Genomic DNA, 14,901 nt, shown 5'->3' with positions numbered 1-14,901 from the left:
AGATTTCACAGGAAAATCTTTCAACCTGCTGGGTCCCACACCCAGGGAAATCTGATTAAATGCCCAGACGCCAGCAGAAAATAACGGATCATGCTAGGAAAACTGAAGATATGGCCCAGTCAAAGGAACAAACCAATAGTTCAAATGAGATACAGGAACTGAGAAAACTAATTCTGAATATACGAACAGAAATGGAAAACCACTTCAAAAACCAAATCAATAAATTGAGGGAGGACATGAAGAAGACATTAGCTGAACAAAAAGAAGAAATAGAAAGTCTGAAAAAACAAATCACAGAACTCATGGGATTGAAGGACAAAGTAGAAAAGATGGAAAAAGCAATGGATACCTACAATGGTAGATTTAAAGAGACAGAAGATAGAATTAGTGAACTGGAAGATGGAACGTCTGAATTCCAAAAAGAAACAGAAACTATAGGGAAAAGAATGGAAAAATTTGAGCAGGGGATCAGGGGACTGAATGGTAATATGACGCGCACAAATATACGTGTTGTGGGTGTCCCAGAAGGAAAAGAGAAGGGAAAAGGAGGAGAAAAACTAATGGAAGAAATTATCACTGAAAATTTCCCAACTCTTATGAAAGACCTAAAATTAAAGATCCAAGAAGTGCAGTGCACCCCAAAGAGAATAGACCTAAATAGGCGTTCTCCAAGACACTTACTAGTTAGAATGTCAGAGGTCAAAGAGAAAGAGAGGATCTTGAAAGCAGCAAGAGAAAAACAATCCATCACATACAAGGGAAACCCAATAAGACTATGTGTAGATTTCTCAGCAGAAACCATGGAAGCTAGAAGACAGAGGGATGATATATTTAAATTACTAAAAGAGAAAAACTGCCAACCAAGACTCCTATATCCAGCAAAATTGTCCTTCAAAAATGAGGGAGAAATTAAAACATTTTCAGACAAAAAGTCACTGAGAGAATTTGTGACCAAGAGACCAGCTCTGCAAGAAATACTAACGGAGCACTAGAGTCAGATATGAAAAGACAGAAGAGAGAGGTATGGAGTAAAGTGTAGGAAGAAGGAAAATCAGATATGATATATATAATACAAAAGCCAAAATGGTAGAGGAAAATATTATCCAAACAGTAATAACACTAAAAGTTAATGGACTGAATTCCCCAATCAAAAGACATAGAATGGCAGAATGGATTAAAAAACAGGATCCTTCTATATGCTGTCTACAGGAAACACATCTTAGACCCAAAGATAAACATAGGTTGAAAGTGAAAGGTTGGGAAAAGATATTTCATGCAAATAACAACCAGAAAAGAGCAGCAGTGGCTATACTAATATCCAACAAATTAGACTTCAAATGTAAAACAATTAAAGAGACAAAGAACGACACTATATACTAATAAAAGGAACAATTAAACAAGAAGACATAACAGTCATAAATATTTATGCACCAAACCAGAATGCCCCAAAATACATGAGGAATACACTGCAAACACAGAAAAGGGAAAAAGACACATATACCATATAGTTGGAGACTTCAATTCACCACTCTCATCAATGGACAGAACATCTAGACAGAGGATCAATAAAGAAATAGAGAATCTGAATATTACTATAAATGAGCTAGACTTAACAGACATTTATAGGACATTACATTCCACAACAACGGGATACACCTTTTTCTCAAGTGCTCATGGATCATTCTCAAAGATAGAACATATGCTGGGTCACAAAGCAAGTCTTAACAAATTTAAAAAGACTGAAATCATACACAACACTTTCTCGGATCATAAAGGAATGAAGTTGGAAATCAATAATAGGCGGAGTGCCAGAAAATTCACAAATACGTGGAGGCTCAACAACACACTCTTAAACAACAAGTGGGTCAAGGAAGAAATTGCAAGAGAAATTAGTAAATACCTCGAGGCGAATGAAAATGAAAACACAACATATCAAAACCTATGGGACGCGGCAAAGGCAGTGCTAAGAGGGAAATTTATTGCCCTAAATGCCTTTATCAGAAAAGAAGAAAAGGCAAAAATTCGGGAATTAAATGTCCACTTGGAAGAACTGGAGAAAAAACAGCAAACTAACCCCAAAGCAAGCAAAAGGAAAGAAATAACAAAGATTAGAACAGAAATAAATGAAATTGAAAACAATAGAGAAAATCAATAAGACCAGAAGTTGGTTCTATGAAAAAATCAATAAGATTGATGGGCCCTTAGCAAGATTGACAAAAAGAAGAAGAGAGAGCATGCAAATAAATAAGATCAGAAATGGAAGAGGAGACATAACCACTGACCTCACAGAAATAAAGGAGGTAATAACAGGATACTATGAACAACTTTATGGTAATAAATACAACAATTTAGATGAAATGGACAGGTTCCTGGAAAGGCATGAACAACCAACTTTGACTCAAGAAGAAATAGATGACCTCAACAAACCAATCACAAGTAAAGAAGTTGAATCAGTCATTAAGAAGCTCCCCAAAGAGAAAAGTCCAGGACCAGACGGCTTCACATGTGAATTCTACCAAACATTCCAGAAAGAATTAGTACCAACTCTCCTCAAACTCTTCAAAAAATCAAAGTGGAGGGAAAGCTACCTAATTCATTCTATGAAGCCAACATCACCCTCATACCAAAACCAGGCAAAGATATTACAAAAAAAGAAAACTACAGACCAATCTCTCTAACGAATATAGATGCAAAAATCCTGAACAAAATTCTACCAAACCGAATCCAGCAACACATTAAAAGAATTATACATCATGACCAAGTAGAATTCATCCCAGGTATGCAAGGATGGTTCAACATAAGAAAATCAGTTAATGTAATACACCATATCAACAAATCAAAGCAGGAAAATCACATGATCATCTCAATTGATGCAGAGAAGGCATTTGACAAGATTCAACATACTTTCCTGTTGAAAACACTTCAAAAGATAGGAATACAAGGGAACGTCCTTAAAATGACAGAGGGAATATATGAAAAACCCACAGCCAATATCATCCTCAATGGGGAAAAATTGAAAACTTTCCCCCTAAGATCAGGAACAAGACAAGGATGTCCACTATCACCACTGTTATCCAACATCATGTTGGAGGTTCTAGCCAGAGCAATTAGACAAGAAAAAGAAATACAAGGCATCAAAATTGGAAAGGAAGAAGTAAAACTATCACTGTTTGCAGACGATATGATACTATACGTCGAAAACCCGGAAAAATCCACAACAAAACTACTAGAGCTAATAAATGAGTACAGCGAAGTAGCAGGCTACAAGATCAACATTCAAAAATCTGTAGCATTTCTATACACGAGCAATGAACAAGTGAGATGGAAATCAAGAAACGAATTCCATTTACAATTGCAACTAAAAGAATAAAATACCTAGGAATAAATTTAACTAAAGAGACAAAAAAACCTATACAAAGAAAACTACAAAAAACTGTTAAAAGAAATTACAGAAGACCTAAATAGATGGAAGGGCATACCGTGTTCATGGATTGGAAGACTCAATATAGTTAAGATGTCAATCCTACCTAAATTGATTTACAGATTCAATGCAATACCAATCAAAATCCCAACAACTTATTTTTCAGAAATAGAAAAACCAATAAGCAAATTTATCTGGAAGGGCAGGGTGCCCCAAATTGCTAAAAACACCTTGAGGAAAAAAAACGAAGCTGGAGGTCTCATGCTGCCGGACTTCAAGGCATATTATGAAGCCACAGTGGTCAAAACAGCATGGTATTGGCATAAAGATAGATATATCGACCAACGGAATTGAATAGAGTGCTCAGATATAGACCCTCTCATCTATGGACATTTGATCTTTGATAAGGCAGTCAAGCCAACTCACCTGGGACAGAGCAGTCTCTTCAATAAATGGTGCCTAGAGAACTGGATATCTATATGCAAAAGAATGAAAGAAGACCTGTATCTCACACCCTATACAAAAGTTAACTCAAAATGGATCAAAGATCTAAACATTAGGTCTAAGACCATAAAACAGAGAAAAATGTAGGGAGATATCTTCTGAAACTTACAATTGGAGGCGGTTTTATGGACCTTAAACCTAAAGCAAGAGCACTGAAGAAAGAAAGAAAGAAATGGGAGCTCCTCAAAATTAAACACTTTTGTGCATCAAAGAACTTCATCAAGAAAGTAGGAAGCCTACACAATGGGAGACAATATTTGGAAATGACATATCAGATAAAGGTCTAGTATCCAGAATTTATAAAGAGATTGTCCACTAAACAACAAAAAGACAGCCAACCCAATTACAAAATGGGAAAAAGACTTGAACAGACACCTACCAGAAGAGGAAATACAAATGGCCAAAAGGCACATGAAGAGATGCTCAATGTCCCTGGCCATAAGAGAAATGCAAAGCAAAACCACAATGAGATATCATCTCACACCCACCAGAATGGCCATTATCAACAAAACAGAAAATGACAAGTGCTGGAGAGGATGCGGAGAAAGAGGCACACTTATCCACTGTTGGTGGGAATGTCAAATGGTGCAACCACTGTGGAAGGCAGTTTGGTGGTTCCTCAAAAAACTGAATATAGAATTGCCATATGACCCAGCAATACCATTGCTAGGTATCTACTCAAAGGACTTAAGGGCAAAGACACAAACGGACATTTGCACACCAATGTTTATAGCAGCGTTATTTACAATTGCAAAGAGATGGAAACAGCCAAAATGTCCATCAACAGACGAGTGGCTAAACAAACTGTGGTATATACATACAATGGAATATTATGCAGCTTTAAGACAGAATAAATTTATGAAGCATGTAATAACATGGATGGACCTAGAGAACATTATGCTGAGTGAGTCTAGCCAAAAACTAAAGGACAAATACTGTATGGTCCCACTGATGTGAACCGACATTCGAGAATAAACTTGGAATATGTCATTGGTAACAGAGACCAGCAGGAGTTAGAAACAGGGTAAGATAATGGGTAATTGGAGCTGAAGGGATACAGACTGTGCAACAGGACTAGATACAAAAACTCAAAAATGGACAGCACAATATTACCTAATTGTAATATAATTTTGTTAAAACACTGAATGAAGCTGCATCTGAGCTATAGTTTTTTGTTTGTTTGTGTTTTTTCTTTTTATATATATTTTTTATTTTTTATTATTTTTATTTTTTTCTCTATATTATCATCCTATATCTTTTTCTGTTGTTTTGCTAGTTCTTTTCCTAAATCGATGCAAATGTACTAAGAAATGATGATCATACATCTACGTGATGATATTAAGAATTACTGATTGCATATGTAGAATGGAATGATTTCTAAATGTTGTGTTAATTTTTTTTTAATTAATAAAAAAATAATAAATAAATAAATAATAGGGGGAACAAAAGTTAAAAATAAATTTAGTTTGAAGTGCTAGTGGTAAATGAAAGTGAGGGGTAAGGGGTATGGCATGTATAATCTTTTTTTTTCTGTTATCGTTTTATTTCTTTTTCTGTTGCCTTTTTTATTTTTTTCTAAATCGATGCAAATGTTCTAGAAATGATGAATATGCAACTATGTGTTGATATTAAGAATTACTGATTGTATATGTAGAATGGAATGATATCTTAATGTTTTGTTTGTTAATTTTTTTAATTAATAAAAAAATTAAAAAAAAAAAACAAAAACAAATCCATCCAAACATAAATTACATTAGAATTTGCTTATGACTGACAAAACTATGTATACACCCCTGATGTTAATATTGGTGAATGTGGAAATTTGTTGTATTTGAAAAATTGATGAATATACTTTCAAAAAATTGCCTGTAGAGAAAAAAAAAAAAATGTCTTCCAGAGTAGCCTCTCGACTCTATTTGACCTCTCTCAGCCACTGATACTTCATTAGCTACATTTCTTTTCCCCCTTTTGGCTAGGATGGTTTTGTTGATCCCACGGTGCCAGGGCCAGATTCATCCCTGGGACTCATCTCCCACGCCTCCACGGAGACTTTCACCTCTGGATGTCATGTCCCACACAGGGAGGGAGAGCAATGATTTCACTTGCAGAGTTGGGTTTAGAGCAAGTGAGGTCACATCTGAGCAACAACAGAGGTCCTCCAGAAGTAACTCTTAGGCATACCTATAGGTAGGCTAAGCTGCTCTGCTACGTACATAAGCAACTCAAGAGCAAGCCCCAAGATCAAGGGCTTGTCCTACTGATTTGGGTGTCCCTAATATTTGACACAGTTATGAGGGGTTTCCCCAGTGGCAAAGTTTAATAGTTCCATATTTTTTCTCTTATCTCTCAAGGGACACTGCCAATACTTTTTGATTATCTGCTTAATATAGTCTAGGATGTATCCAAGCCTTACATTAAGCTATTCAGGATTAAAGGTCCTTATTCTTATTCTGGGCTCCCTGTTTTTCAATTGTTCAAATGAGACAGGTTGAGTTAGATTATGTGCTACAGAAAATTTAGGCTCCGGACAAAATAAACCTTTCTTCCTTTGGTATCCAGAAAAATAAATAAAAAGAAAAAACTCATACATCCCATTCCCCTTAACCCTCCCTTCTCACTGACCACTAGTATTTCAATCTTCCCAATTTATTTTTACCTCTAATCAAACTTCTCTATTATTTATTTATTTTTTATCCTTAATTTTTTATTCATCTGTTCATATCCTAAATAAAAGGAGCAACAGACACAAGGTTTTTCACAGTCACATGGTCACACTGTAAAAAAATATATAGTTATACAATCTTCTTGAAGATTCAGGGCTACTGGGACACAGTCCAACAGTTTCAGGTACTTTCCTTTAGCCACCCCAATGCACCATAAACTAAAAAGGTATCTATATAATGCATAAGAATAACCTCCAGGATAATCTCTCAACTCTGTTTTAAATCTCTCAACTACTGAAACTTTGTTTTGTCTCATTTCTCTCTTTCCCCTTTTGGTCAAGAAGGTTTTTCTCAGTCCCCTGATGCCAGGTCTTGGCAAATACCAGGAATCAGGCCCCACACTGCCAGGGAGATTAACAACTCTGGGAGTCATATCCCACATACGAGGGGAGGGCAGTAAGTTCATCTGTTGAGTTGGCACATCTGAGCAACAAAAGGTTTTCTGGGGGTGACTCAGGCATAATTTTAAGTAGGCTTTGCCTATCCTTTGCAGAAATAAGTTTCATAGGGGCATACCCCAAGACCTAGGGCTCAGCCTATTGATTTGGTTTTCCCCACTGCTTGAACGAATATCAGGAATTCTCCAAATGGGAAAGCTGAATATTTCTTCCTTTCGCCCCAGTCCCCCAAGGGGATTATGCAAATATTTCTTTATTCACTGCACAAATTACTCTGAGCTATATGGGGGCATCACACTACCTGGACAAAACCAACAAGATCTCGACCTTGTTCAAGATTCCATGTACTTACAGTGTTCAACTAAACCGACTAAACAAGTTAAATTAGGTAATGTGCTACTCAAAATATAAATTTTGCACCGAATAAACATCTCCCCCTTTGGTCTCACACAGAAGTTAAGGTTTTAAAATATGGATGATATCATCTTTTACCCTATATTCTTCTCTACCCCAGCCCTATCCAGATCTGCTTCACTCATATCTCTAGCCAAACTTTTTGAACAGTTCCTATACGGGGTAGTGCTAACTTGCATAGCTTCAGAACTCTAAGTCTGGGTCTCCAGCCAGAATCCCTTCTTTGTAAAAACACTTAGAAAACTAGAAATAGAAAGAAACTCCCTTAACACGATAAAGGACATATATGAAAAACCCACAGCTAGTGTCATATTCAATGGTGAAAGACTGAAAGCTTTCCCTCTAACATCCGGAATAAGACAAGGATGCCCACTGTCACCACTGGAATTCAACACTGTACTAGATGTTCTAGCTAGAACAGGTAAGCAAGAAAAAGAAATAAAAGGCATCCAAATTGGAATGGAAGAAGTACGACTTTCACTATTTGCAGATGACATGATCCTATATACAAAGTCTCAAGAAATCTACAACAAAGCTACTAGAGCTAATAAATTCAGCAAAGTGGTGGGGTATAAGATCAACACACAAAAATCAGTAGTTTTCCCATATACTAGTAATAAGCAATCTAAGAGGAAATCAAGAAAAACTTCAGTTAATGACACAAACTAAGAAAATCAAATATCTAGGAGTAAATTTAAATAAAGATGTAAAGGATTTAATCGCAGAAAATTAAGTTTGCTAACTTTGCTAAAAGAAATCAAAGATTTAAATAAATGGAAGGCTATTCCATGCTCATGGATTGGAAGATTAAATATTAAGATGTCAATACTACCCAAAGTGATTTACAGATTCAATTCAATCCCAACCAAAATTAAAACAACTTTCTTTGCAGAAATGGAAAAGCTAATCAAATTTATGTGGAAGGGTAAAGGGCCCCCCCGAAGAGTCAAAGTCATCTTGAAAAAGTATAATGCTGGAGACTCACATTTTTCGATCTTAGAACTTCATACAAAACCAGAGTAGTCAAAACAGCATGGTACTAGCACAAGGACAGACTTATAGACTAATGGAATACAATTAAGAGTTGAGAAATCAACTCTCACATTTATGGCCAAATGATTTTTAACAAAGGTGCCAAGTCCACTCAATGGGGTAAAAACAGTATCTTCAACAAACGTAAAAAACAGATTTCCATGTGCAAAGAGTGAAGGTGGACCCCTATCTCACACCATATACAAAAATCAACCCCAAATGCATCAAAGACCTAAATATAAGAACCAGAACTATAAAAATCCTAGAAGACACAGGGAAACATCTTCAAGACATTGTGTTAGGCAATGGTTTCTTAAGCTTTACATCTAATGCACAAGAAACAAAAGAAAACATAAATAAATAGGACCCCATCAAAATTTAAAACTTTTGTGCATTAAAGAACTTTACCATTAAAGTTCAAAGACAACGGGAGAAAATATCTGGAAACCATAATAAGAGAAAGTCTTTGGAAATCACAACCCAATAAAGTGGTTCTAATATTCACACTATATAAAGAAATCCTGGGCGGGCCGCGGTGGCTCAGCGGGCAAGAGTGCTTGCCTGCTGTGCCGGAGGACCTCGGTTCGATTCCCGGCCCCAGCCCATGTAAAAAACAAACAAACAAACAAAATATAATAAAACAAGAAAATGTTTAAAAATGTTTCCCTTTCTTCCTCCCTTCTTTCCTTCCATCCTTCCTTCCTTCTCTGTCTTTCCTTCCCTTCCTTCCTCTCTCTTTAAAAAAAAAAAAAAAAAAAAGAAATCCTAAAACTCAACAACAAAAAGATTAAACCATCCAATTAAAAAATGGGCAAAAGACTTGAATAGACATTTCTCTAAAGAAGAAACAGAAATGGCTAAAAAGCACATAAAAAGATGTTCAACATCATTAGGCATTAGGGAAATGCAAACAAAAACTATAAGATACCATTTCCTAACTGCCAGAATTGCTACTATTAAAAAAATGGAAAATTAAAAGTACTGGAGAAGTAAGAGTACTCCTTCATTGTTGGGGGAATGTAAATGGTGCAGCCTCTGAGGAAAACAGTTCGGTGTTTCTTCAGAAAGCTAAATAAAGAATTATCATATGACCCAACAATCCCACTTCTAGGTATATACACCAAAAAAAATTGAAAGCAGGGTCTCGAACAGATATTTGCACACCTATGTTCACAGCAGCATTATTCACAACTGCCAACAGACGGAGGCAATTCAAATGTCCATCAACTAATGAATGGATAAATATAATGTGACTATATATACAAAGGCGTATTATTAGCCATAAAAAGGAATGATATTCTGATAAATGCAACAACATGGATGAACTCTGAAACTATGTGATGATTTAATAAGCTAAACACAAAAGGACAGATTTTATATGATCACATTGATGTGAAATCAATAGAATAAGCAATTCATAGAGTCATAATCTAGAATACAGGTTACCAAGGGTCTGGGTAGGGCAAAAAATTAGGAGTTAATACTTAAATTGTACAAAGTTTCTTTTGGGTTGAACATAACATTTTGGTAAGAGATGGTGGCGATGGTAGTAGAGCATTGTGAACATAATAAGCAACACTGAATTACACATGTGAATGTACTTAAAAGGGAAAATTTTAGATTGTATATATATTAGTATGAAAAGTATTTAAAAAGAAACATAAGACTGGGCAATACAAACAGCAAACCCTATTGTAAACAATGACTACAATTAATAGTAAATTATAAAAACATTTCTTCATGAATTGTAGCAAATGGAACACACATAAAGCAAGGTGTTATAATAGGGTGGCATATGGCAACTCTTTATTATATGCGTGATTTTTCTTTAAACTTAAAATTTTTCTAATAAAAAATAAGTATTTTTAAAAGACAAACCTCAGTCTAAAATTAACTGAGGAAACTTGGCCTAAAGGTCTTCCACTAGCCCATTTTGAAGCACATATTTTGGAAAATATAAACTTTTTTCCTATGAAATTATCACTGGAAGACCTAGTTCAATTGGTCAATCTCCATCTTAGCATTGATCCCCTGTTTTACCAGCAGGAGATAACTCAGTATTGTATATCTCTAATGACTTATGCATAAGGTTACCTCCAATAGATAAGTGACATTTCCAGATCCGAATCTCCCTCAGACTCCTCATACCCTACATTCCAGCAGTTAGGTATACTGGAAGTGACATCAGTGCAAAACAGCCTTTGTACCACAATGTAAGGGACCTTACCAGGTCATTCTTAACTTCTAACAACTCAGTCAAACTAGAAGGGATTTGAACCTTGGGTTCACATCTCACAACTTAAAAAGCCTCCCCCTTCCAATGACTGTGAAAAAAACTGAGAGCCTACAACTAAAATTTATAGGATGAGAAGCCAGTGGTTCAAGAGTCACCCCCAAGAGAACCTCTTTTGTTGCTCAGACGTGACCTCTCTCTCTCTCTCAGCCAACACAACAAGCAAACTCACTGCCCTTCCCCTCTCTACATGGGACATGACTCCCAGGGGTGTGGACCTTCCTGGCAATGTGGGACAGAAATCCTAGAATGAGCTGGGACTTAGCATCAAGCAATTGAGAAAACCTTGTCGACCAAAAGGGGAAGAGCAAAGTGAGACAAAATAAAGTGTCAATGGCTGAGAGATTCCAAGCAGAGTCGAGAGGTTATCCTGGAGATCATACTTACAGGTTAAATAGATATAACCTTTTTAGTTAAGGTGTAATGGAGAGGCTGAAGGGAACTGCCTGAAAATGTGTTCTAATAGTCATGTTTCTTGAAGATGTTTGTATAATGATATAACTTTCGCAAAAATGGTCTTTTGGCCCCTTTTACATGTTGCCTCAATTCCACAAGCAACAACTGGTTAGGGACAGTCAACTTATGCATGCCCCAAACAGATAATCAAACTCTCACTGGGGTACTATGTGCACTTTTGAGTTATATTTTTTTGGTGGAAAGACCTGTGTCTATGACCGGACTCTTCATATGCCTGGCCCTTTCAACGTACAGACAGTTGGCATATGTCAAGACAATGAAGACTGGGCCTCTTGGAAGTTCCTTATGAAATGTACAACAAATCCAAAGCTGCACACTGGATTTACACTCAATTCACACCCCCGAGCCAAACACGAGTAGCCCAGGGTGTCTCTGAGGCCGAATGGCCTCTTTCATTGGAATTTTATTTGGTTAGGAGTTAATATCAATGAAAAAATGATCAGAAATTTATCTGTTACAGCAGGAGGAACCGCTAAGTCTACTGTAAAAGCTCTGCTGCACAACACAAATCTTTTGATTCTCTAGCTAGACTTGTTTTAGATACTAGAACTGCACTTGACCACTTGACTGCTGAGTAAGGAGGAGTTTGTACAGTTATCAATATTGCTTGCTGTGCCTGGATAAACACTGCTGGGTAAGCTAAACACAGTGACATGAAATAGTCAAGCCACATGACTCAAGCAAGAAAGTCCTTTCTTGGAATTATTTTTTATCTCCTTGACATCCACTGGTTCGGGTTCTGGGATCCTGACTCAGAAGCATACTCCAAAAAACTGGGCATTTTTTTACTACTCATTATAATTACAACAGTCTTAGTATGCTGTGTATACTCTTTAGTTTTAAATGGTTGCACCTGGCCATCTTGCCAAATAGTGTCTGTCCCCATGGAACAACAAAAGTGCAAAGAGAACAAAAACAACCAACCTGAACAGAGTTAAAACACATAAGAGAGAAATCTAGAGCAAAAAGATGGTAACCCAGAATGGCGATCACATATTAAATTTTTATTTTAGCCTTGGCCTGGCTGAGAGCCAGAACAAAGGGAGGAACTGACAAATAAAATCTAGTAGACTCACCATGGAGGCACCCATGCTAAACCCTACATCAGCAAAACCCAAAAACCTAAGCAAATTTCTATTTCCTGTAACTACCCAGGTCACCCAGAAAATCAATTTTAAATATAGCTGACCAGTTATTGCCAGCTAACTTTTTCATTTCAAACCAACCACTTGCACAAACCATATCAAGAAACGTCGTCTGCACTAGCCAATAAAAATTCCCTCCCAATGTAGTTGCTTATTCTGCCTACAAAAATCCATTGCCCTTTGTTCACCCGAATTTCTCTCTACACCTTATGGTGACTGGAGTTTCTCCAATTCATGAATTAATCCACAGAACTCTCTGAAATCAAACCAAAATTTCCTCAAGCTTTTGTTTAAAAATATCCTAGAAAAATAAGTGATGCACTTAGAGTTATCCATAAGACGGGCTCCATGCAGCCATTAAAAATTATATATATCTATATTTGTGGTATTAACACATACACATTGCTAAACAAAAATCAGAGTGTGCGTAAATTAAACAATTCTTAGCCAGAGATTTAAATAAAATTTCTCCTCTGTGAAAGTACTGTAGGTCTCTATTCAGATGTCCATCTCAGAAAGACTTAAGGAAAAGGGCCTATCAATTGAATCTTCTTGATCTGTTCTAAAATTAAAAACCCAAACACGATAGCTAATCTGTATTTATTACCCATTACTATTGAAATTTTCAGAAAATTGTCAGTATGTTAAAAGCAAATGCTACTATTCACTCACATGACATCCAGCACAGAATCATTCCGAATGACCTTATGGGAGACATCAGCTAGCAGGAACAGACCTCCATCTGTCCTCCGGATGCTAACTGCATAGCCTGGCCAGATCTGCAATCTTAAGAGAGAGATGGTCTTTATTCTAGATTCTAAAAGAAAATATACTTCCATGGTCCAATTTGAAATATTTTGAGCAGATACTGCTCTTTTCTAGTAACAATGAGAAAGCACGAAGAAATAAATTCAATTACATCAACAGCATTGTGAAATTACTTAAAAACTAAACTAAGGAAGACATTCAACTAATAAAATTACATTATATTTGTGCCATATTATTCCGTTGAGATTTTTGTTCTAAAAACAATGGCCACAATGAAGAATTTCTTCCCAGAGCATTCAAAAGTTAGGAACGGAAAAAAAGACCAACCTGTGTTGTTGTAGTACCATAGCACTTGTAGGGTCATAGAAGTTTCTCCCCACAAGCTTCATATCTAAAAGTTTCATCACCCTGAAATAAAAATCAAGAATGGGTTTTCTAATACAGAATTAAAAAATTAAGTTGCACTACTCTTGGCTACATTTTACTATGGAAGCCTAAAGGGTCAGATATGTAGGTGCCCTCTGTACAACGTTGAGTTTTATATAGAGAACAACCTTGCTAAAAGAAAAACGAAAATTACTGACTGAAGCCTTTTTGTGTTTACTAGTTAATCACAAACTTAATTTATATCAATTTACATTACTTTCACTATTAACTAAAAAGAATACAAGAGAGCCAATTTCTAAATTTGTGATTATCAGTCTGGCAAAGGGAATCACGTCTGTTCCTGGTAGTTCAGCTTACTAAGTAGAAATTAAGTTTTGTGTTTCATTCAAAAAACAGTGGTTTGAAATAACTGTTTTACGAAAATTAAGGAGTATCAAAAGAAGCTTAAATATATGAGTTCTTTATAATCCAAAAATTCAAGGGACTGGAAAGAATTTTTTCAGCATAGATTTTTGTGCACTGCCAAACCAAGTAGAGCCCCTCCCTAGCACCATGATTAAATATGCATTATAAACCTCTGCTTTTAAAGTTCCTGAATGAATCCAAAGGAACTCCATTTCACTATTCAAAACCTACTTCACTGACCCAAATCTGGTCTATCACTTGTGAAATGATTGTTGAGTAAGTCTCAAAATCATCCATTTTTAATGCTTCCAAACCCATATACACTGTAGTATAATATCCAAACCTTGTAAAGACCATTATTACAAATACAAATGGAGATTAAAGGGAAAGGATTCTAGGAAAATAAAACTTCAACTTTCTTCTCACCGACGGAAAACAACATTGTAGAAGGGAATGCACAGGTCAGAACAGGGCTCCAGGATCTTTGTCAACTGAATCTTAATGCTGATCTCGGCACCATCAGTTTTTCTTTGACTTTTTAACTCAAGAGTCTAATAAATAAATACACACAAGTAAAAAGAAATGACAAAACTATCAAGTCCTAATATAATACAAATGTGTTCTAGATAATACTAAATTACTTTAAATTATTTTTCTTTTTCCCTTACTTTGCTATCTACAGCGGGAAAAATGAGTGACAACTAGGATTTAAGAAATTGTTCGGTAATAGAAACAAACAAAAACAGTGAGTTACAGAATCCTTTTGAATTTGAATTTTTAAAATATTCTCTATTATTGAAACCAAAGGCCTCCAACTACTCCTCTTAGGTAAGAAAATATTTCTTGAAGAACTCAAAGTAAAAGTTTCCAGCTATATTACACAGAAATCTGCTTTCTCTGTAAGAATAGGAAAATACAACTCAAGTATTCAGGG

At 36.0% G+C, this 14,901-nt stretch overlaps 1 protein-coding gene across 9 annotated transcripts in view; it reads right to left on the bottom strand.

The window, feature by feature from the left end:
- The window catches only part of PIWIL2 (piwi like RNA-mediated gene silencing 2), a 120,782-nt gene that overhangs the window by 93,060 nt on the left and 12,821 nt on the right, over positions 1-14,901 (bottom strand). For all 9 annotated transcript variants that reach the window (XM_077152742.1, XM_077152741.1, XM_077152740.1 and 6 more), the window contains exons 8-10: positions 14,394-14,518; positions 13,503-13,583; positions 13,080-13,193 (exon numbers count right to left, since the gene is read on the bottom strand). In XM_077152742.1, the coding sequence (XP_077008857.1) occupies positions 13,080-13,193; positions 13,503-13,583; positions 14,394-14,518 (320 nt within the window). The remainder of the gene's footprint in view (positions 1-13,079; positions 13,194-13,502; positions 13,584-14,393; positions 14,519-14,901) is intronic.

This window comes from Tamandua tetradactyla, chromosome 3 (genome assembly GCF_023851605.1).
Source record: "Tamandua tetradactyla isolate mTamTet1 chromosome 3, mTamTet1.pri, whole genome shotgun sequence".
NCBI lineage: Eukaryota > Metazoa > Chordata > Mammalia > Pilosa > Myrmecophagidae > Tamandua > Tamandua tetradactyla.
Note: the sequence above shows the minus strand (reverse complement) of the source record. Positions and strands in the feature narration are given on the sequence as shown.